At 43.5% G+C, this 23,176-nt stretch overlaps 1 protein-coding gene across 1 annotated transcript in view; it reads left to right on the top strand.

Moving 5' to 3' along the window:
* iars1 (isoleucyl-tRNA synthetase 1) overlaps positions 1 to 23,176 on the top strand; it is a 202,370-nt gene that overhangs the window by 100,181 nt on the left and 79,013 nt on the right. The window contains exons 20-23 of the mRNA XM_084315958.1: positions 7,700 to 7,791; positions 13,054 to 13,131; positions 15,690 to 15,811; positions 22,393 to 22,495. Of these exons, the coding sequence (XP_084172084.1) occupies positions 7,700 to 7,791; positions 13,054 to 13,131; positions 15,690 to 15,811; positions 22,393 to 22,495 (395 nt within the window). The remainder of the gene's footprint in view (positions 1 to 7,699; positions 7,792 to 13,053; positions 13,132 to 15,689; positions 15,812 to 22,392; positions 22,496 to 23,176) is intronic.

The following is a 23,176-nucleotide window of genomic DNA, read 5'->3' as shown; positions in this document are numbered from 1 at the left end:
CTTACCTAGGATTTAACTTGATTCAACAACAAAGCAGTCGGAGCAATGACCAGCCGAAAACTGTCGAAATTGTAGTTCTGTATCGTTAGTGGCTTAGCTTGGCATCACACTGCACTATCTCGCGTACGTGCACGCGTACTGAATAAACCACAAATGTACCTCTAATACCAGTATTAGTCTGACCACACCCCTCATCAGCTTACCTTCATAAGCAGGTGTGTGGTCACCTGCTCTCCTCCTTCTCGCTTTCACCACAAGGAAGAAGTGCCTCGGTAGATCCCCACACTTGACACCATGATGGAAGAAAGGTTTAGGAGCAGCTTTGGGAAACAAGGATACGTTGACATCATATCTTTATTTTCTCTCTCTCACCTCCATAGCCATGAAGTGCTTTGAGAAGCTAGTGAAGGGCTACATCTGTTCCTCCCTCCCCATCAACCTGGACCCTCTGCAATTTGCATATCGCCCCAACAGGTCCACGGAGGACGCCATAGCCCATGTGCTGCACACAGCAGCATCACATCTGGACAAGAGGCAGGGGAACTATGTGAGAATGCTGTTCATCGATTACAGCTCAGCATTCAATACCATAGTCCCCTCCAAACTCATAGCCAAGCTCAGGGACCTGGGCTTGAACTATGACCTGTGCCAGTGGGTCCTGGACTTCCAGACGGGCAGACCCCAGGTGGTAAGAGCCGGCAACTGCACCTCCTCATCCATCACGCTCAACATAGGGGCCCCCCAGGGCTGTGTTCTGAGCCCCCTCCTCTACTCCCTGTACACACATGACTGCGTAGCACAGCGGAACAACAACACCATCATCAAATTTGCTGATGACACAGTAGTGGTGGGCCTGATCTCTGCCAACGACGAAAGGGCCTACCTGGAAGAGGTAGAGAACCTGTCACAGTGGTGTCAGGAGAACTGCCTCTCCCTGAACGTCAGCAAAACAAAAGAGATGATTGTGGACTTCAGGAGGTCGGGGGTCAAGGACTACAGCCCCCTCAGCATCGACGGGGCACCAGTTGAGAGAGTGAACAGTTTCAAGTACCTCGGAGCCCACATATCCGAGGACTTGACATGGACCACACACATTGACAGTGTTGTGAAGAAGGCACGACAACGCCTCTACTTCCTCAGGCGCCTAAGGAAGTTCCAAGTCAGTCAGAAGATCCTTAGGAACTTCTACTCATGTACAATAGAGAGCATCCTGACCGGCAACATCACCTCCTGGTTTGGGAATAGCACTGCACAAGACCGTAGCAGACTACAAAGAGTGACACGCTCAGCCGAACGCACAATTAGAGGGGGGCTTCCCACCCTCCAGAACATTTACAACAAGCGGTGCAAGGGGAAGGCTAAGAGAATTATTAAGGACTCGAGCCACCCGAACAACTGCCTCTTTGAACTGCTGCCGTCAGGCAAGCGATACCGGAGTCTTATGGCGAGCACAGAAAGACTCAGAAGGAGCTTCTATCCCCAGGCCATCAGGCTGCTAAACGAACAATAATCGCTAAACGAACAATAATCACTATGCAACAACCATCAAATGCACACAGCACACACACCCACACGCACACACTCACTCAAACAACAACACACTGCAGCACCCACTCTCCACACTTTAGATCACACAAACACACTTACACTTTATATTTATTGATAAAGGATTTGCACTACAACTCGTACACCTACTGTGAATTGTACCTAAACTGCACCTCGTCCATTTATGCCTTGCACTATATAGTATTGTATATTAGTACACTGCACAGTATTGTATATTGTATGGTAACTACGTCTACGAACATTGTACATATGTCTAAACTGAACACTGTGACCTCTTTTTTTACTTCTAATTTTTACTATGTTTTTATTTCATACTTACCTTGTCATGCACAGTCTCTGGAGCGCAACAGTAAGAAGCATTTTGTACAAAAGTATTCTGTACTTCTGTATGACAACTATTAAAGAAACTTGAAACTTGAAACTTGAACTATTTTCGAGAAAATACGGCGATATTGTCTTCGTACTGGAGTGTCTGGAAGATGATGATCATTCTAAAAACCCTCCACCGGTTTTCGTATTGGGAGCACGCCGCTGCATGCTTCTCGACTGCAGTTCCTTGCTGTGTTTGTTGGGTGAAACCTGTCAGGCCACAGCTGAACTGTTGGACATGCCGCTGTTGTGAGAAGCGGTGCGTTCCAGGTTGGGTGAGTAGTGTTTGCTGGCGGGCTCCACTTGTCTGTTAGTGCTATGGGGGCTACTTGACAAAGTTTATGGAAACCGGCCCCAGGCTAGGGTCTTTTGTTTAGCCGCCTAGGCGACAGAAGGCCTTGGTCTGGAGACCATTATAGTTTTAACTAGTGGGCCGCGACCATTGACACTGGTGATCCCTGTGTGTTCTGGACGAGTGGATTCTCTCTGTCACCGTGTTAAGGCCCCATCTTTCATATCCAAATGAGAGTATTCCTTCACGAGGGGATATGTGCATGTAATGTGCGATAGCGGCAGATTCATGTTCAAAGTCAGCTACACAGGCCAGTTGGTACTGTGCTGATTCCGTCGGATGTGGTAAAGTCACCGTTGTGAAGCGGTGTTGACATCTTGTTTTCTCTTTTCTCTTAAAAAGTGAGGAGAGGTTCAGAACGGCGGCCTGTCTGGGTGAGTGTTATGTCATTGTTTACATGTTCATAGCTTACGGTTAGCCAGTCAGCTGTTAACTGCTGCGTTAGCCTGCTGGATCGCTGCATGGCCTGCTTAGGGCCTACTATTAGCCAGTCAGCTGTTAGCTGCGGGGCTAGCATGTCGTGGTCGCTAGGTAACGTTAGCTTGCTGCTATGGCCATGGCTGGCGCGGGGTAGCTTAGCTTCTCGCGCGCCGCCGTGAGCTCGCTTCTGATCGCCGTTAGCTTGATGCTATTCTGTTGAACGTGCTTTGATTTTAACATGTTTTACACTCTTGACCGCGACGTCATCCTTGACAGGGGATGTTTCGTCGACCCTGCCCTGAGCCTGGACGGCAAGGTTGCATCAACGGGGGACTGTAGTACGGGTTGGGGCGGTGACGCTACCCAGTTCGGACAACACAGGACGGCTGTGTTCCTACGGTGTCTGTGACTGCACTTCGCTGATCTGCGTTCCGGGTAGGAACGGGGTTGACCAGACCTCATAACACGTCTTCTGGTTTTACTTTGCTAAATGTATTGTGAATAACGGTGTTTTTTCCCAAAACGTGTGTTGTTGCAATGCATTTAGGATACGTTGCGGGTTATGTGTGAGCTGTTTTCTTGTCACTGGCAGTTAGCTTCTCCGTGCAAATCGTGATGTAATGATCTGGTTGTTGTGTGAGAAACATCATGGTGTTTATGTGTACCGTGTACTCACTACTAAGGCAACTAACCTATGAAGCTATGCTTGGTGACAAGTGAGTAAAAGAATGTTCTTTCTCAGACTGTAATGACAATGAACAGTGTGTTCACACATTAACAGGTTTTCCTGTTTTAACTGGCCGTATTGAGGGTAAAATAGGAGGATTGTGTTTTCCCCCCCGGTTCCCTGGGGACTTTTTCATCCTCCTGTCAGACATGTTGTGCATTAATTATGTCTTTTGTGTGGTAGGGATACGATGTAACTCTTAGCTTGATTGCTGAGGTTGTGCTAAATCTGCTGGAGAAACTTATTTCCTAAAGGGAAATTGGTTTGGTTGCTGTCATGTGTGCTTAGCAAGGCCTGTGGTCGATACTAATCAAGAATGATGTATTCTCTCATTGTGAAAAAAAACGGCGTTCCTCTGTTGAGTGTTTTTGCCATTTTTTGTAGGTGATGATGGGTTGTGTGTGTCATGTGACCTACAACTGGGTTGTACTGGCCACAGAAGCACATGTGTATGTTGGACCGGGGTTCTTAGAGCCCTCTCTATTCTGTGTTTTTCCTTAGTAAAAATCAGATAGCAGGTTAGCTCATGCGCTGTGTGGAGCTGTGAAACGCTTCATAGAGCTGACTATGACTGTGTCATATTCTCTTTTTGTCGTTACATCGTATCATGGGTGTGGGGTCGTAAAGGGGTGAACTGGTAACCTTTCCTCTCCCCATTGTTCTGTCGGTCAGGGGTACACCCCCTGTCCTTCAAGGTTCCCGTCACGTGGCGGTTCGGCACGTTACGGGGGGGGGGGGGGGAGGGAGTTCCTGGTCCCACGGCCTGGTATATTGGGCGTGTGCACCGCAGGAATTCCCCCGCCATAGAGTACGTCACCGTGCGCGTCTCTGTTGGTAGGACTTCCGTGTGCTGTTCAGGTCCATGTGATGGATCTGTTTTCAGGGGGGGTGGTCAGGGCTCCTCCTCACCAAGCGCCTATTCAGGCCTTCTGTGAGTTCGGACTCCTTCTTCCATGTGAGGAAGCCTCCATCAGAGTACAGAGCCTTCCTCCTCAGATTGTCAAAGTGAGTGGACCCTCTAGAAGGGTCCTTTTCTATTGTATGTATATTCGATTCAATTCGTTTATTGAGTGTGTATGGGTTCAGTGCCTCTTCCCCGGAGGCCCTAAAACCAGTTTTTTACATGGCTCAAGGTGCAATATATTCTTTTCAATCTGTACAGCTCGCGTGGGAAGTCTCTCTGGGGATCCCCGTCTCTTTCCTATGGGAGGGTGGTGGGATGTAAAAATGTGAACATTTTTTACCCCGGCTGTGTAGACTGGGATACATACTGTTGATGCTTCCTTCTTTCTATTCCAGAAGTGTTGGAGTTAGGGAGTGTCACACCCCTCTTGTCGTTCCCCTGGGCGCCTTGGGGATTCAATGACAGGTCTAATTAGCCTGTTCATTGATGGGGGTGTGTCCCGACGCACGTATAGTGCTAGCTCGCTGTAAACAGGCGATTGACTGGCACGCCTTGGTTGCTTGTGGTTGAAACAGCGTTTTTATAAAGCAACTGAGATGGGGGTTTTTCCTCTTCCGACGACCACATCCCATGACCTGGGTGGGTTGTCGACGGATTCTCGTTCATGTCTGGGGGATGATGACGGGATGGATCTGAACATATGTGGTGGGGTCTCACGCCCTTGGGGTGGGCCACCAGGCGCGGTTCGTCCGAACGTCTGGGTGGCGCCTTCTTTTCATGTTAAGATCAACACGCATATCTGCCCTTCTCCTGGAGTAGGCATGTCGGCGTGGTTAGGGCACGGGACTGGTTCTGGTCACGCTGGTCCAGATCAGTTGAACCCGTTGTCCGCCGGGGATGCAGATCTGCTGTTCTGGTACCCTGAGGGACTTGGGCTTTTTTCAGGGGGAAAAATGCCAGGTCGGTCTGGGTGTCACAGGGTTAAGCGCTATGGAGACCCTGGTTGGGTATGTTTTTACTCAGCACTGTCGTCATGGCTTACAGCCATGCCATTCTGTACGCGCTCGATCTCGTCGGATCTCGGCCGCTACACAGGTTGGTCCTGGTTAGTACTTGGTTGGGAGACCGCCGGGGAATACCAGGTACGGTGTGCTTAGGGGCTGGTTCTCCATTATTTTTCGCTCCTCTCTCACGCATGGCGAAGAGGGGCCTGTGGGGGTGGTTTTTTGACCTCCTCTGGTGACCCTGTGCTTCCCGTACCGCCAGGCCCGGTCCGAAGTGATGTTTGCGACCCGTAGGCCTGGGTTAACCCTTTTTGGAAACTGAAACACTTGTACTGCGGTATAGCCGGTGTATACCCGCAGGTGTGTTTTGGAGTTTTTTCTTGAGGGGTTATAGGAACAACCACCGCATTGGGTAACACCGAGGTGGTTGATTCCCTGGTGTGTTGGAGCAGTGTCAACTCCCGGGTTCACCGTTTGAGGGTGCCCCTGCACGTTCATGACGTCTGCCAATCGTGTCAGCCTTCTCTGCCTCGACCCCTCTGGGTGGGGGTTTTTAAATGGAGGCTTGGTCATGCAACACCGCCAGCTTACGCTCCTTCCGCCGGGGCGGCTGTGTTCAGCTGTCCCCTCTGGCGCCTGTCTCGTCCGCAGTCTCCAGGCTAGGGTTAACAGCCTGTTGCCTGGTTTTTCCCCGGTGCGCTGCCTGCTTCCGTTGGTAAACCTTTTTTGTGTGATTACGGCCATGCTGACTGCCTGTTCTGCAGGGTCAGTGTGCCAGGCGGTGTACTATTGGGGGGACGGGGCCCGCTCGGCTTACGGCCATACCAACCTGAACACGCCCGATCTCGTCCGATCTCGGAAGCTAAGCAGGTTCTGGCCTGGTTAGTACTTGGATGGGATTCCGCCTGGGAATACCAGGTGCAGTAACTGAGGGGCCTTTGTCCGAATACGCTGGCGATGTGGGGGGCGGGGCACTACGTGCCCACCTGGTGGGGTCTTGATGCTGGCATCATGGACTTCTCCGGGCCCCCATTCTAGGGAGTCCAGTCCTTTTGGTGGGTCTGGGTCTTCCTTCGTGCTCCGCTGCTACGGCCTTGCCACGGGGTTGGGTTTGCCCTTGACCCCGTGATTCTGGGGGCAGTAACGAGGTTGTTCCTCCGTTCGTTCCCGGGTGGCATGCGGGTTGTGCGTGTGTGTAGTCGTGGGGTCAAGCCACGGTCTGCTCACCCTGTGCGTTGAGTTGCTCGAGTGCCTCTTCACACGGTTGGGTCCGTCGCCCTCCCGTGACGTCCCTAATAGGGGGGCTACCCGCCATTAGGGGGGGTCGGGGGGGCTCGGCCCTCCCTGTTCTGATGGTTGTGGGGGGGCTGTCAGCGGGGTGTATTTGTCAGCCAGTGGCTCCGCTTGGCCTCCCTTGTGCAGTGTGATGCCAAGCTAAGCCACTAACGATACAGATCGTTATTTGAAGTTTGGATAATTTTTTTCACGACTGAGGTAGGTAAATTAAATTTCTTGAGACTAAAGTACCGAAAAAAGGTACCGTTGGGTATCGGTATCGATTCACAGGTACCGGTACCGTATCGGTTCAAATGTGAAAGGTACCCATCCCTACACATGACCAGAAACGTCAGTGGCCAATCCGATCGCAGAACGCGAACGCGGAACTGGAAGTTTGTTGGTAAAAGTATAGACGCGAACGGGCAGCAACGTGGCGTAGTGGGCAAGGCGCTCGCCACGAATACTGGAGACGCTGGGCTCGCCTGTTCGAGCCCAGCGCTCCACATTGCTTTCAGTTTAGCTGGTCGTCCGTACTAATACACATTGGCAGTATTAGGGGGTGGGAAACTGATGGGTGGGGATCTGGCGTTGTGGACAGCGACTCCTACAGGTCGGTTGGTGCGCCTGCGCAGTAGAATCAGGAAGTGTCGGGGGCAGCGTGAGCCTCCCACGCGTTACTCCTCGCCACTGAGAGATCGAGCTGCGCAGGTGAAAAGATGCGACTGCTGTTACCTCAAGTACCGGAGGGGACTTGTGCTGTATGACTTAGTCCACATTGCAGCCGGCTTGTGGGAGGCAAGAAACAGCGTTCGTGACAGGGGAGGGTTGAATTGGATGATACGAAATTGGGATGGGAGAAAATATAGAAAAATGGGAGAAAAAGTGGATACAAAAAAAATAAAAAAAAGTATAGACGCGAACCGGCCGCCGGAGCCCTTTGTTGTATAGAGCCTGATGGCTGTCGGTATAAAGGACCGGCCCAGGCGGTTTGTGGTGTGTCGGGGATACTGTGTTACTGGAGATACCGTGAGACTGTCGGTGTCGGTGTAACGTCTCCTGTTGGGTCTCTCCTCCTCCAGCCTACCGCCTCTACACGGTGGTGCCACGCCTGGTCAAGTTCGTGGACATGCTCACCAACTGGTACGTCAGGACCAACCGACGACGCCTCAAGGTGAGGACATCACTCTGTGACATCATCACTCTGTGACATCATCACTCTGTGACATCACTCTGTGACATCATCACTCTGACACATCACTCTGTCACATCATCACTCTGTCACATCACTCTGTGACACTCTGTCACATCATCACTCTGTGATATCATCACTCTGTGATATCATCACTCTGTCACATCACTCTGTGACATCATCACTCTGACACATCACTCTGACACATCACTCTGACACATCACTCTGTGACATCATCACTCTGTCACATCACTCTCAAATTATCATATATTTCATTACACAGGGACAAGTTAAACATCAATTAATTTAATACAACAGGTAGTTTCGATCTGCGCTGTCGTGCCTACGCGCCACAGGGCTATTCTATTATATACGGCTCTGACGCGCTGCCGATTAAAATCAGCAGCTCTTCCTCCTCATCGTCGATTGCCTGTAGTAGCTGCATCAAATGTTAGTAGCTAACGTTAAAACTAACCTAAAGTTAGTTGTTCACCAACAATCTCAACATTTGTATTAACGTTAGCTCAAAAACACAGAACCGGACGACACAAGTTGTCCGCTCATAGATAGGTTCCGCTAGCGATAATAACAACAATACTTCCGGTCGGGGGGTTTCAAAATAAAAGAGCAAAGTCTAAAACACCGGAAAAGACGTTTATTTTGTACAGCGTTTTCCTCCACGAGTAATTCACGATCATTCGAGTATAGCATGCGATCAATCGATCTGGATTCTTCTTAAAAATGCCCATCCCTAGTGGATGCACGAGCTGCTGGGAAGGAGTGTGTGTGGGCGTGCTTGTGTGTGTGGATGCACGAGCTGGGAAGGAGTGTGTGTGGGCGTGCTTGTGTGTGTGTGTGGATGCACAAGCTGGCAGCTTTATCTCATGCTAGGCCACGGGGACCATATTATGTGTGTGTGTGGGTGCATGTGTTTGTGTGTGTGTGTGTGTGTGTGTGTGTGTGATAGAGAGTGTGAGCAGTTTTATCTCTGTGCCAAGCCATATTGATTTTGATAGTGTGTGTGTTTGTGTGTGTGCTTGTGTGTGTGTTTTCCTAATGTCCTGACCAAACAAGTGATGAACGCGTCCTTGTGGCACGTTATCCAAACCTCATGAGGTGAGGGATCTGTTTGAGGGTCAGGGCTTATGATTAGTGTAAGGTAAGGGGTTATGATTTTTTTTTTACTTGTTTTGGCCTTAAATAGTTTAAAAATATAAGTCATTTCTGAAGGAAAAAAATGCGTTTTGGAAAAATAGCTCTTTATTTGATGATCATAAAAAAAGTGTTTTCTATACAGAGATATCGACATCGGTAAATATCGGTATCGGCCAGAACAGCAATATTAATATCGGTTATCGGTATCGGCCACAATTTTCACATCGGTGCATCACTACTTTATTGTCATCACACAGTACAATATCAGTTGCAATATAAGACACATAAATAAAACTGTACAGTAAAGTGCAACGGTTAGCACAATGTGCAATGGTGAGAATAAAAATTAATCATTAAAATAAAGTCTACATAAGCTATGGCTATATACACAGGTGAGGTGCAGTGGGCTAAGTAGAGTTTTGATTCAGAAGTCTGACAGCTGAGGGGAAGAAACTATTTGTGGTCCTGTTGGTTCTGCCTGGCAGGCTGCGTTAAGGTAAGGGGTTATGGGTAAGGGTGTATGATGATTAGTGTAAGTGTATGGTTAGGTAAGGTGTTATGATTAGTGTAAGTGTAAGGTTAGGTAAGGGGTTATGATTAGTGTAAGTGTAAGGGGTCAGGCATGTAGTCATTATGGTTAAGGGTAAGGGGTTAGTTAGGCATGTAGTCACTATGGTTGATGTGAGCGGTTATGCATGATTAAGAGGTTAATGTAAGGGTAATGGGTTAGTTAGGCATGTAGTCGTTATGGTTAAGGTGAGGGTAAGGGGTTATGCATGTATGCTAGGGCTGACCCCTATTAGTCGAATAGTCGACTAATCGATCTAAAGGAGCTGTAGTCGACTGCCAACCTCTTAGTCGAATGCAAAAAAATTGAATATTTTTTTCTTCTTTCTTAAATTTTTATTTTTTTTTATCATTCTTTCCAAAAGCAAAGAGGCCTAGAAGCGAGGCTAACGCTAATGGCACGCATACCAGAGGCTAACTGCCTAAGAAAACAGGCACAGAGGCTCTGAAAGAGGATTTCACCCATCGAATGAACACACTAGACAAATATTTCGCAGAGGACAAGACGCCTTCAGTCGACTCCTTCAGACATTGAGCACCCCCACAGCCCAAATGGAATGATACATTTTTTATAATTTTTTTAATATTATACTTTTTTTTCTTTCATAGTCGACTGTCGGCTACTTTCGTCGACTACAAGTCGACTATACAAATCCTTAGTCGGGGACAGCCCTAATGTATGCATTATGGTTAAGAGGTTAATGTAAGGGTAATGGGTTAGTTAGGCATGCAGTCGTTAAGGTGAGGGTAAGGGGTTGGTAATTAGGGAATTAATGTAAGTCTGGAATGTCCCCACAAAGCATAACAACTAAGGCTGTCAAAGTTAACGCATTATTAACACCACTATCTTTTTTAATGCAAGATTCACTTTTTACTAGACTTCACTCGGGTGTATTATTGATATTATTTTTGTTTGTTTCTGACTCAAAGATAGAGAGAGAGGCACACGAGTCCTCAGCCCTTGTGTGGGTGAATGTAACAAGTTCCTAACGTTTTCTTTCCCCTATTATTTCATGCACACTTTATTCATTGTTTGATGCAAATTTGCAATGCATGAGGGTCATCCTTTTGTGTTAAATGGATGCATAAAGCAAGCATTTGTTGACTCATGTTGATAAGAGTATTAAAACTTGAAAAAGATCCGTTTAAGGTAGATTTAGAACAGATAAAAAATACGCGATTAATTTGCAATTAACTCATTGGACGCCACCGCTTAAGTGCGTGAGAGGGCGCTAGAGCTCCACCGCTTTAATCAATGGGAGGACTGGGAGATTTGCGAGTGCTTAAAATATATCTTAAATTATGGCTACATTAATACACTTGTCGATTATCAGTGAGTTGCTTGCAGTCAACATGTATGAAACGGATTGTTTTTTCATCGGTACATTTCCGTTTTATACCGTTTTGAATACGAGTATAGTTTTGGTGATTTCTAGTCATTCCAGAGAAAGACGCGATAATAGCCCTTTAGTGGAATACACAAAACACGTTGTAATTTTTCGGCTGATTATCGAATCTTCCTGAAATCAACGCTAGATCATCATTATTGTCCTTCCTCGTGCATACATGAAATGGCCCTCGTAGCACGGCGCCCCCCCCCCCCCCCCCACCCCCTGCACCCAACGGAAAACAGCCACACATACACACACAGATACAGCGTCGATCGGGGTAGAAATACATATCAGATCAACGATAAAGACGCACTTCTTCAACCATTATCTGAATAAAAAAAAATATATATATATATATATATATATCTAACCCTAACTAACCTTACTGTCATGCACTTGTCCTAATATACTAACCTACACTGTAGCACTCAACACTTTGATGAACATTGTTGCTCAGCTGATAGAGTTGTACCCTTCCTGATGACTTGTCGTACAGAACTTGTAAGTCGCTTTGGATAAAAGCGTCAGCTAAATGACTAAATGTAAATGTAAACGATAACATTTATATATAATGTTCTTACCTTGTATCTGATGTAATGCAAAAGAAATAATCCAATTATCTGATTGCCATTTGAAGTACTGGGCGCGGAGGTCCGTGCCACGTTCAACAGCATTGCATATGAGGGGGGGGGGGGGGGGCAGCCTTGCAGATCTATCGTTGAAATCGGGTTACCTCGCCTGATTATTTAAACCACGGCTGCACGGCTTGGATCGTCCCAGAAAAAAAACTATACCATTCCCAGTGGAGTGCAATACCAGCCGGGGCGGTATTTGCCCTTTTGCGAGCTCAGGCCCATTCCCAACGATAACATCAGGCTGGATGGATGAAAATGAATGGATATCGCTAATAAAAGAAATAACGACCAAAACCCGACTATACCCGTGATTGGCGCTCAAGTGATGGCGAGTTAACCCGACTATACTTGTGATTGGTGCTGAATGAGTTAATCGCGAGTTAACTATGGGCAATCATGCGATTAATCAGATTAAATATTTTAATCGATTGACAGCCTTAACTCATTCACTGCCAGCCATTAGCCGTATCCCGTTATAGCTGGGCCACGCTTTAAAGATAGGGGTGCGTAACCTTGTTTGTAGAGCTATATCTATATTCTATATTATAGCTATGGATACAATACTATGGTCATTTGACAGTCAGTATCTTCCGTCGAAAATGCAAAAAAGAATAAATTTTTTCCATGTATACGTTCGCGCGTTATCCCGTGGTGAATATTGTATAATTTCAGAGTGATCCGGGCTAATTCCTGAAAAGCTGAGTTATAGGGCGCTACGTGAATTCTGCTCAAAGCATTTCATCCCTGGACACGCTACTATTTCCAAATCAAATGTATGTTAACGCTAACATATAGGTCCGTGACACTGAATAGAATATTAAAATAAAAAAGGAAAACTGACAATCATCACGTATCTTTTTTTTTATATTTAATTTTTTTATAATTTTTTAAACAAACACATAAACATAAACATAACAACATAAAAATTAGATATACAAGCATTAATTAACAGTGCACATCCAATGAAATCACCATTTAAATAAATGTATTATACAAGATATACACCTAATACCTGATATCTAATACCCTACACACATATGTTCTCGCTCGTTCCCCCCCCCGGACCCCCCCTTGGATAATCCATCCATTATCCTTCGCTCCTAACCAGGCACTACAATTCATATGCTAGCTTTTATTCTCTCCACCACTTCTAACCACATTGTAATTTTGGATTCACTGAGACCCAAAATTCTTGCTGTAGATATTTCTAGATAAATCACATCGAGATATGTAAGAATCCAGACCTTCCGGCACATTTTTTCCGGTTGATACCATCGTGATGCTATCAGCTTTTTAGCCGCTGTGATACCAGATAAAACCAATCTCTTTAGCTGTATAGGGACTGCAAACTCAAAAACATCATTCAACAGTAATACAGTAAATCATCACGTATTTATACGTGATTGGCGTTCAACGATTGTCGAGCAAACACGTATATATACGTGGACGGCGCAGATTGAGTTAATAACAACATGTCTCTGTGTGTCTGTCCCCAGGGAGAGAGTGGACCAGGGGACTGTGTCCAAGCTCTGGAGACCCTGTTCAGCGTCCTGTTCTCCATGTGCAGACTGATGGTGAGACGCACATCACACACAGGAACACACACACACAAACAAACATGCACACGCATCCTATAATAGAGGATTCTGATGACATACATATTTGAACTAATTCTCTTTTGACAGACACACGACTCATCACGGTGAGTTACACACACACACATACACACACACACACACACACACACACACACACACACACACACACACACACACACACACACACACACACACACACACACACACACACACACACAGATGGTTAATGTGTGTTGGTGTGCGGGCAGATGGCTGCCGGTGTTTGTTTGTGTGTCTGTGCAGATGCGTGCTTAAGTGTGTGTGTGTGTGTGTGTGTGTGCGTTCGCCACACCATAAGGCTATGCTAAATTACAGGTAATCTCTCAGTGTTGTGCGTGGGCTGAACGAACATCCGGCCCTCTTTGCGCAAGTTATATTTTGGGAAGGGGTGAACTTTTTTTTTCTTCAATTAAATTCTGCACACAAAAAAGAGTTAACGTGCCGTTGCATTCGTTCGGTACACGGCGCGTACTGAACTGAAGGTCCAGTACTGAAACGGTTCAGTACGGATATGTGTACCGTTACACCCCTAGTGTATATGTATACAGTATGTCAATACTGTGTATTCTCTTGAGAGAGAGACAGCGTGTGTGTGTGTTGTGCACATGTTTGTGGTTGAGAGAGAGAGAGGATATTGTGCATGCTTGTAAGAGTGATTTTGTTTGTGCGTGTTTAACAGAGAGAGAGAGAGAGAGAGAGAGAGAGAGAGATCATTTGTATTTGTCAGCGAGTGAAAGTGCATTTGTGGGCGGGAGAACGATTGTGTTTCAAGAGGAAGAGAGAGAGAATGAGATAATGTGTGTGATGAGTGTATTAGAGAGAGGGAGAGATGGAGAGCGAGAGACAATGTGTGTGTATGAGAGAGAGAGACGGACATTCTAGTGTAAGAAAGATATGGGAAAGATGAGAGTGAACAACTGTGTGTGTGTGTGTACACACGTGTGTGTGTGTACATGTGCATGCATTATTCATGAGCCGTAGGAGTTTTTATTTATAACACAATGTGTTCTGCATGTGAGGGCAAGCAGCATGCCACGGGGCGGGCGAGCGAGCCTGAACCACATCAACACAGTCCAGCTCTCTCTCTCTCTCTCTCTCTCTCTCTCTCTCTCCACTACAGTGCGTTATTAGCACATAATCTGACCTGGGGTCAGAGAAAACTGTATAACTGTCATAATTTATATTCTCCTTTTGTTGCATCACAATTTACTCAAGCCTAGTAACAGACACAGTATTTCTGACACTGGGAATACATTCCCTGAGGTCCATAGATGTCTCTAGATACCAGGAACATGCAAATGGACCTTGTAGTAGTGGAGCGATCTTCCATTTACTTAGGTATGTATTTTCAGAAAATAGGGCTAGGGCTTAACAAGTTAAGGTGAGGGGTTAGGCATGTAGTCGTTATGGGTAAGGTGAGGGGTTAGGCATGTAGTCGTTATGGGTAAGGTGAGGGGTTAGGCATGTAGTCGTTATGGGTAAGGTGAGCGGTTAGGCATGTAGTCGCTATGGGTAAGGTGAGGGGTTAGGCATGTAGTCGTTATGGGTAAGGTGAGGGGTTAGGCATGTAGTCGCTATGGGTAAGGTGAGGGGTTAGGCATGTAGTCGTTATGGGTAAGGTGAGTGGTTAGGCATGTAGTCGTTATGGGTAAGGTGAGTGGTTAGGCATGTAGTCATTATGGGTAAGGTGAGTGGTTAGGCATGTAGTCGTTATGGGTAAGGTGAGTGCATGTAGTCGCTATGGGTAAGGTGAGGGGTTAGGCATGTAGTCGTTATGGGTAAGGTGAGTGGTTAGGCATGTAGTCGTTATGGGTAAGGTGAGGGGTTAGCCATGTAGTCATTATGGTTAACACATCCTGCGCCAAGAACGAGTTACGCCGTGTTTGCCTGCCATGCGTTGAACGCCAAGAACGGCGAAAGCCGTTTTTGAAATCAATATTTAATTGTTTCCATTCCATTCCATTATAGTCCATTCATGCTGAGTGAATCAGTTCCCCCAGCCACATTTGTGTATTCCAAAATTTTAATGTGACTGATCTAGTGAGCTATAATCAGAATATTCCACCCATAAATAGCTATTGTCAAATATAAATAACACAATGGCCATACCAACCCGTTCGTTTTGACGGGAGCTACAGTAGTTAGCGTTAGCTAGTTAGCCAGCTAGCTAGTAGTACCGGTGATGTTGCTAATTGATTTCGGTCGACTAACGTTAGCGACAGTGCCCTTATGTTCCGTTACATATTCATAATCAGAAAGTGTAGCGCCGAATGATAAGAGTCTTAGGTGGGATGTCGAAAAACTCTATCTCTCTATCTATCTCTCTCTATCTATCTCTCTCTCATCCCTCTCTCCAACCCGCCTCTTCCTCACTCCACCTCTGATTGTCTCTCTCTCTCTCTCTCTCTCTCTCTCTCTCTCTCTCTCTCTCTATATCTCTCTCCTCTCACTTTCTCTCTCTCTCTCTCCTCCCTCTCTCTCTCTCTCTCCTCTAGGCTCCGTTCACTCCCTTCATCACGGAGATGATGTACCACAACCTGCGTCACCTGGTCGACCCGGCCTCTGTGGAGGCCAAGGACTCCAGCAGCATCCACTACCTGATGATGCCTCAAGCCAGGCAAGAGACGTCCATACACAACCCTTAACTAGCATCCACTACCTTATGATGCCTCAAGCCAGGCAAGAGACGTCCATACACAACCCTTAACTAGCATCCACTACCTTATGATGCCTCAAGCCAGGCAAGAGACGTCCATACACAACCCTTAACTAGCATCCACTACCTTATGATGCCTCAAGCCAGGCAAGAGACGTCCATACACAACCCTTAACTAGCATCCACTACCTTATGATGCCTCAAGCCAGGCAAGAGACGTCCATACACAACCCTTAACTAGTATAGACGTCCATACACAACCCTTAACTAGTATAGACTTCAATACACAACCCTTAACTAGTATAGACTTCAATACACAACCCTTAACTAGTATAGACGTCCATACACAACCCTTAACTAGTATAGACTTCAATACACAACCCTTAACTAGTATAGACTTCAATACACAACCCTTAACTAGTATAGACTTCAATACACAACCCTTAACTAGTATAGACTTCAATACACAACACCTTAACTAGTATAGACTTCAATACACAACACCTTAACTAGTATAGACTTCAATAAACAACCCCTTAACTAGTATGGACTTCAATAAACAACCCTTAACTAGTGATGCACCGATGTGAAAATTGTGGCCGATACCGATAACCGATATTAATATTGCTGTTCTGGCCGATACCGATATTTACCGATGTCGATATCTCTGTATAGAAAACACTTTTTTATGATAATCAAATAAAGAGCTATTTTCCAAAACGCATATATCTTTACTTTTGTAACTTATTTTCAGAAATGACTGATATTTTGAAACCATTTAAGGCCAAAACATGTAAAAAAAAAAAAAAAAAAGATAAAAAAAAAAAAAAAATATTGGCCCTATCTTGATATCGGACCGATACCGATGTGTAGAAAAACGGCCATATCGGCCGATATTATATCGCCGGCCGATATATCGTGCATCACTACCTTTAACTAGTATAGACTTCAATAAACAACCCCTTAACTAGTATATAATTCAATAAACAACCCCTTAACACTTTCAATGCCCAAAACGTGATAAGATCAGCCCAATGCCTGAATGCCCACGACGACAATTAGCGTTTTATTTTTTTATTAGCGATCTGAATTCATATTTCATCAACCGAGTCTCCCATTGGTATGCAGCCCCTGTAGGAGCTCAGATGTGGGAAAAAAACGCCCCCTATCGTCTCCCAGATGGTAATGCACCCTTTTGGAATGGACTCAATGAAAATGGATGAGAAAAGAAAAATCCGGAATCCACATTTTTACTTCTCAGGCATGTAACCCGAGCCGATCGGATTCATTGTGGAGCCTCAGAACAGCGTGGAATACATAATACAGTATGTAGCGTTGGATCAATAAAAGCGATCGATTTTTGGAATGGCGATCAGGAATTGGAATGATCTTTTTGGAGAACATCTGATCTGAGGTAAGGAATCTATTTTACAAGTCTTGGGATAATCAGAGTTGTATTCACTGAGATCTCAGCGTTCGCCGTGTGTGTGTGTGGGCGATCGCTTTGAGGAAATCAGAGAATCGATTTTTCAGATCGCCTATATAGCGTGCATACGTACACATATACTATCGATAATCTAGCGTTTATTTGAAAACGATTCATAAATAGGCCGAAAAATTACATGTATTCTAGAATATTCCAGTAAAGGGCGATTATCATGGAATATTTATATTTCCCTTGAAAACGAGGGCTTTTCAAAATGCTATAAAACTAAAATGAACCGATAAAAAAACAATCCGATTCGACAATGTTGACTGGAAAACGAGTCATTGATAAGCGACGGGCAGATTAGACACAGCCATAATTTAAAACATAGATTAGGCGTTATTAACGCTAACATTGAAGTGGATGGTGGGCATTCAAGCGGTAAATCAAGATTAAGCTTGGGCTCTGAAAGTGTTAACTAGTATCCAACTGAGATGTCAATAAACAACCCCTTTTCACATTCGCCGAAATGCTGGCTCCGATGACAGCGGAGCCAGAACAGAACTGCGTCTGCATTTGATCTCGTCTTGTCGATGTAAAATGAATTAGGTATATTGTTAGTAAGTTAGCCATGTAATAAGCGGGATAATGTATAGCTATACTCGATCATTGTTGCAAAATAATTGACCTTCATTGATGTTTAAAACACCTCGGCGCTGCGCCTCGGTATTTTAAACTCCGCGTCGGTCAATTATTTTGCGACAATGACCTCGTAGCTATACATTATCCCTTACATAAACAACCCATTAACTAGTTTATAATTCAATAAACAACCCGTTAAATAGTATATACTTCAATAAACAACCCATTAACTAGTATTGAAAAATAAACAACCCGTTAACTAGTATATAATTCAATAAACAACCCGTTAACTAGTATAGACTTCAATAAACAACCCGTTAACTAGTATAGACTTCAATAAACAACCCGTTAACTAGTATATAATTCAATAAACAACCCGTTAACTAGTATAGACTTAAATAAACAACCCGTTAACTAGTATATAATTCAATAAACAACCCGTTAACTAGTATATAATTCAATAAACAACCTGTTAACTAGTATATAATTCAATAAACAACCCGTTAACTAGTATATAATTCAATAAACAACCCGTTAACTAGTATAGACTTAAATAAACAACCTGTTAACTAGTATATAATTCAATAAACAACCCGTTAACTAGTATATAATTCAATAAACAACCCGTTAACTAGTATATAATTCAATAAACAACCCGTTAACTAGTATATAATTCAATAAACAACCCGTTAACTAGTATACACCTGAGACTTCAATAAACAGTCCTCAAATTCAAGTTAAAAACTATATATATATATACACACACACACACAGTGACGCATACCTATTCATATTAGTGAAACCACTGGTCACACTGGCTTCATCATATACACATGTTATACTGCATACTGCTGCTTCGTCATAGACATATACACATGTTATACTGCATACTACTGCTTCATATATATACACATGTTATACTGCATACTGCTGCTTCATCATATACACATGTTATACTGCATACTACTGCTTCATATATACACATGTTATACTGCATACTGCTGCTTCATCATATATACATGTTATACTGTATACTGCTGCTTCATCATATACACATGTTATACTGCATACTGCTGCTTCATATATACACATGTTATACTGCATACTACTGCTTCATATATACACGTTATACTGCATACTGCTGCTTCATCATATATACATGTTATACTGCATACTGCTGCTTCATCATATACACATGTTATACTGCATACTACTGCTTCATATATACACATGTTATACTGCATACTACTGCTTCATATATATACATGTTATACTGCATACTGCTGCTTCATCATATACACATGTTATACTGCATACTGCTGCTTCATCATATACACATGTTATACTGCATACTGCTGCTTCATCATATACACATGTTATACTGCATACTGCTGCTTCATCATATACACATGTTATACTGCATACTGCTGCTTCATCATATACACATGTTATACTGCATACTACTGCTTCATCATATACACATGTTATACTGCATACTACTGCTTCATATATACACATGTTATACTGCATACTACTGCTTCATATATACACATGTTATACTGCATACTACTGCTTCATATATACACATGTTATACTGCATACTGCTGCTTCATATATATACACATGTTATACTGCATACTACTGCTTCATATATACACATGTTATACTGCATACTACTGCTTCATATATACACATGTTATACTGCATACTACTGCTTCATCATATATACACATGTTATACTGCATACTACTGCTTCATATATACACATGTTATACTGCATACTGCTGCTTCATATATACACATGTTATACTGCATACTGCTGCTTCATATATACACATGTTATACTGCATACTACTGCTTCATATATACACATGTTATACTGCATACTGCTGCTTCATATATATACACATGTTATACTGCATACTGCTGCTTCATCATATATACACATGTTATACTGCATACTGCTGCTTCATATATACACATGTTATACTGCATACTGCTGCTTCATATATACACATGTTATACTGCATACTGCTGCTTCATATATACACATGTTATACTGCATACTACTGCTTCATCATATACACATGTTATACTGCATACTACTGCTTCATCATATACACATGTTATACTGCATACTGCTGCTTCATCATATACACATGTTATACTGCATACTACTGCTTCATCATATACACATGTTATACTGCATACTACTGCTTCATCATATACACATGTTATACTGCATACTGCTGCTTCATCATATATACATGTTATACTGCATACTACTGCTTCATCATATATACATGTTATACTGCATACTGCTGCTTCATCATATATACATGTTATACTGCATACTACTGCTTCATATATATACACATGTTATACTGCATACTACTGCTTCATATATATACATGTTATACTGCATACTGCTGCTTCATATATACACATGTTATACTGCATACTGCTGCTTCATATATATACACATGTTATACTGCATACTGCTGCTTCATATATATACACATGTTATACTGCATACTGCTGCTTCATATATACACATGTTATACTGCATACTGCTGCTTCATCATATACACATGTTATACTGCATACTGCTGCTTCATATATATACACATGTTATACTGCATACTGCTGCTTCATATATACACATGTTATACTGCATACTGCTGCTTCATATATACACATGTTATACTGCATACTGCTGCTTCATATATATGCACATGTTATACTGCATACTGCTGCTTCATATATATACACATGTTATACTGCATACTGCTGCTTCATATATATACACATGTTATACTGCATACTGCTGCTTCATATATACACATGTTATACTGCATACTGCTGCTTCATCATATACACATGTTATACTGCATACTGCTGCTTCATATATATACACATGTTATACTGCTGCTTCATATATATACACATGTTATACTGCATACTGCTGCTTCATCATATACACATGTTATACTGCATACTGCTGCTTCATATATATACACATGTTATACTGCATACTGCTGCTTCATCATATACACATGTTATACTGCATACTGCTGCTTCATCATATACACATGTTATACTGCATACTGCTGCTTCATATATACACATGTTATACTGCATACTGCTGCTTCATATATACACATGTTATACTGCATACTGCTGCTTCATATATACACATGTTATACTGCATACTGCTGCTTCATATATACACATGTTATACTGCATACTACTGCTTCATCATATACACATGTTATACTGCATACTGCTGCTTCATATATACACATGTTATACTGCATACTGCTGCTTCATCATATACACATGTTATACTGCATACTGCTGCTTCATATATACACATGTTATACTGCATACTGCTGCTTCATATATACACATGTTATACTGCATACTACTGCTTCATCATATACACATGTTATACTGCATACTGCTGCTTCATATATACACATGTTATACTGCATACTGCTGCTTCATATATACACATGTTATACTGCATACTGCTGCTTCATATATACACATGTTATACTGCATACTGCTGCTTCATATACGGTATACATGTTATACTGCATACTGCTGCTTCATATATACACATGTTATACTGCATACTGCTGCTTCATATATACACATGTTATACTGCATACTACTGCTTCATCATATACACATGTTATACTGCATACTGCTGCTTCATCATATACACATGTTATACTGCATACTGCTGCTTCATATATACACATGTTATACTGTATACTGCTGCTTCATCATATACACATGTTATACTGCATACTGCTGCTTCATATACGGTATACACATGTTATACTGCATACTGCTGCTTCATATATACACATGTTATACTGTATACTGCTGCTTCATATACGGTATACACATGTTATACTGCATACTGCTGCTTCATATATACACATGTTATACTGCATACTGCTGCTTCATATATACACATGTTATACTGCATACTACTGCTTCATCATATACACATGTTATACTGCATACTACTGCTTCATATATATACATGTTATACTGCATACTGCTGCTTCATCATATACACATGTTATACTGCATACTACTGCTTCATCATATACACATGTTATACTGCATACTACTGCTTCATATATATACATGTTATACTGCATACTGCTATGCACTTTACTGCTCATTTGCACTCTGGTTAGATTAGATCTGGTTAGATTAGATCTGGTTTGATTAGATCTGGTTTGATGCCAACTTAATTCCGTTGCACTCTGTACTTGTACAATGACAATACATCAAATCTTATAACCGTCTTTAAAAAGAAGATGAATACAAAAACGAAACAAAAACACACTTAAGGGGAGCAGAGAGAGCCCACTCTCCCGTCCCCCGACAGTGGGAGGAGCTCCGCTGACTGCGGCTCTTCTTCTTCTTCTTCTCCTCCGCTGCTGCGCTGCAGGGAGAACCTGATTGACAAGCGCATCGAGAGCGCCGTCTGCCAGATGCAGTCCGTGATCGAGCTGGGCCGAGTCATCAGGGACAGGAAGACGCTGCCTGTTAAGGTGAGCAAAGCTCTTCAGAAGCCACACAGCGGTATTCCGGGAGCAGCGATGTGCCGGTGTATTGTCTGTGCACTATCTGCACCCCTGTGGCCGTTAGCGGTAACTGCACCTTGTTTAACCCGTTCACTACCACACTACAGAAGGTTAACTTTTCACTACCACACTACAGACGCTTAACCTTTCACTACCACACTACAGACGCTTAACACTTTCACTACCACACTACAGACGCTTAACCTTTCACTACCACACTACAGAAGGTTAACCCTTTCACTACCACACTACAGAAGGTTAAACTTTCACTACCACACTACAGAAGGTTAACTTTTCACTACCACACTACAGAAGGTTAAACTTTCACTACCACACTACAGAAGGTTAGCCTTTCACTACCACACTACAGAAGGTTAGCCTTTCACTACCACACTACAGAAGGTTAACCCTTTCACTACCACACTACAGAAGGTTAAACTTTCACTACCACACTACAGAAGGTTAACCTTTCACTACCACACTACAGAAGGTTAACTCTTTCACTACCACACTACAGAAGGTTAACTCTTTCACTACCACACTACAGAAGGTTAAACTTTCACTACCACACTGTGTACAGAAGGTTAACACTTTCACTACCACACTACAGAAGGTTAAACTTTCACTACCACACTGTGTACAGAAGGT

Source organism: Notolepis coatsorum (assembly GCF_963971535.1).
Source record: "Notolepis coatsorum genome assembly, chromosome: 6".
NCBI classification, from domain to species: Eukaryota; Metazoa; Chordata; class Actinopteri; order Aulopiformes; family Paralepididae; genus Notolepis; species Notolepis coatsorum.
Note: the sequence above shows the minus strand (reverse complement) of the source record. Positions and strands in the feature narration are given on the sequence as shown.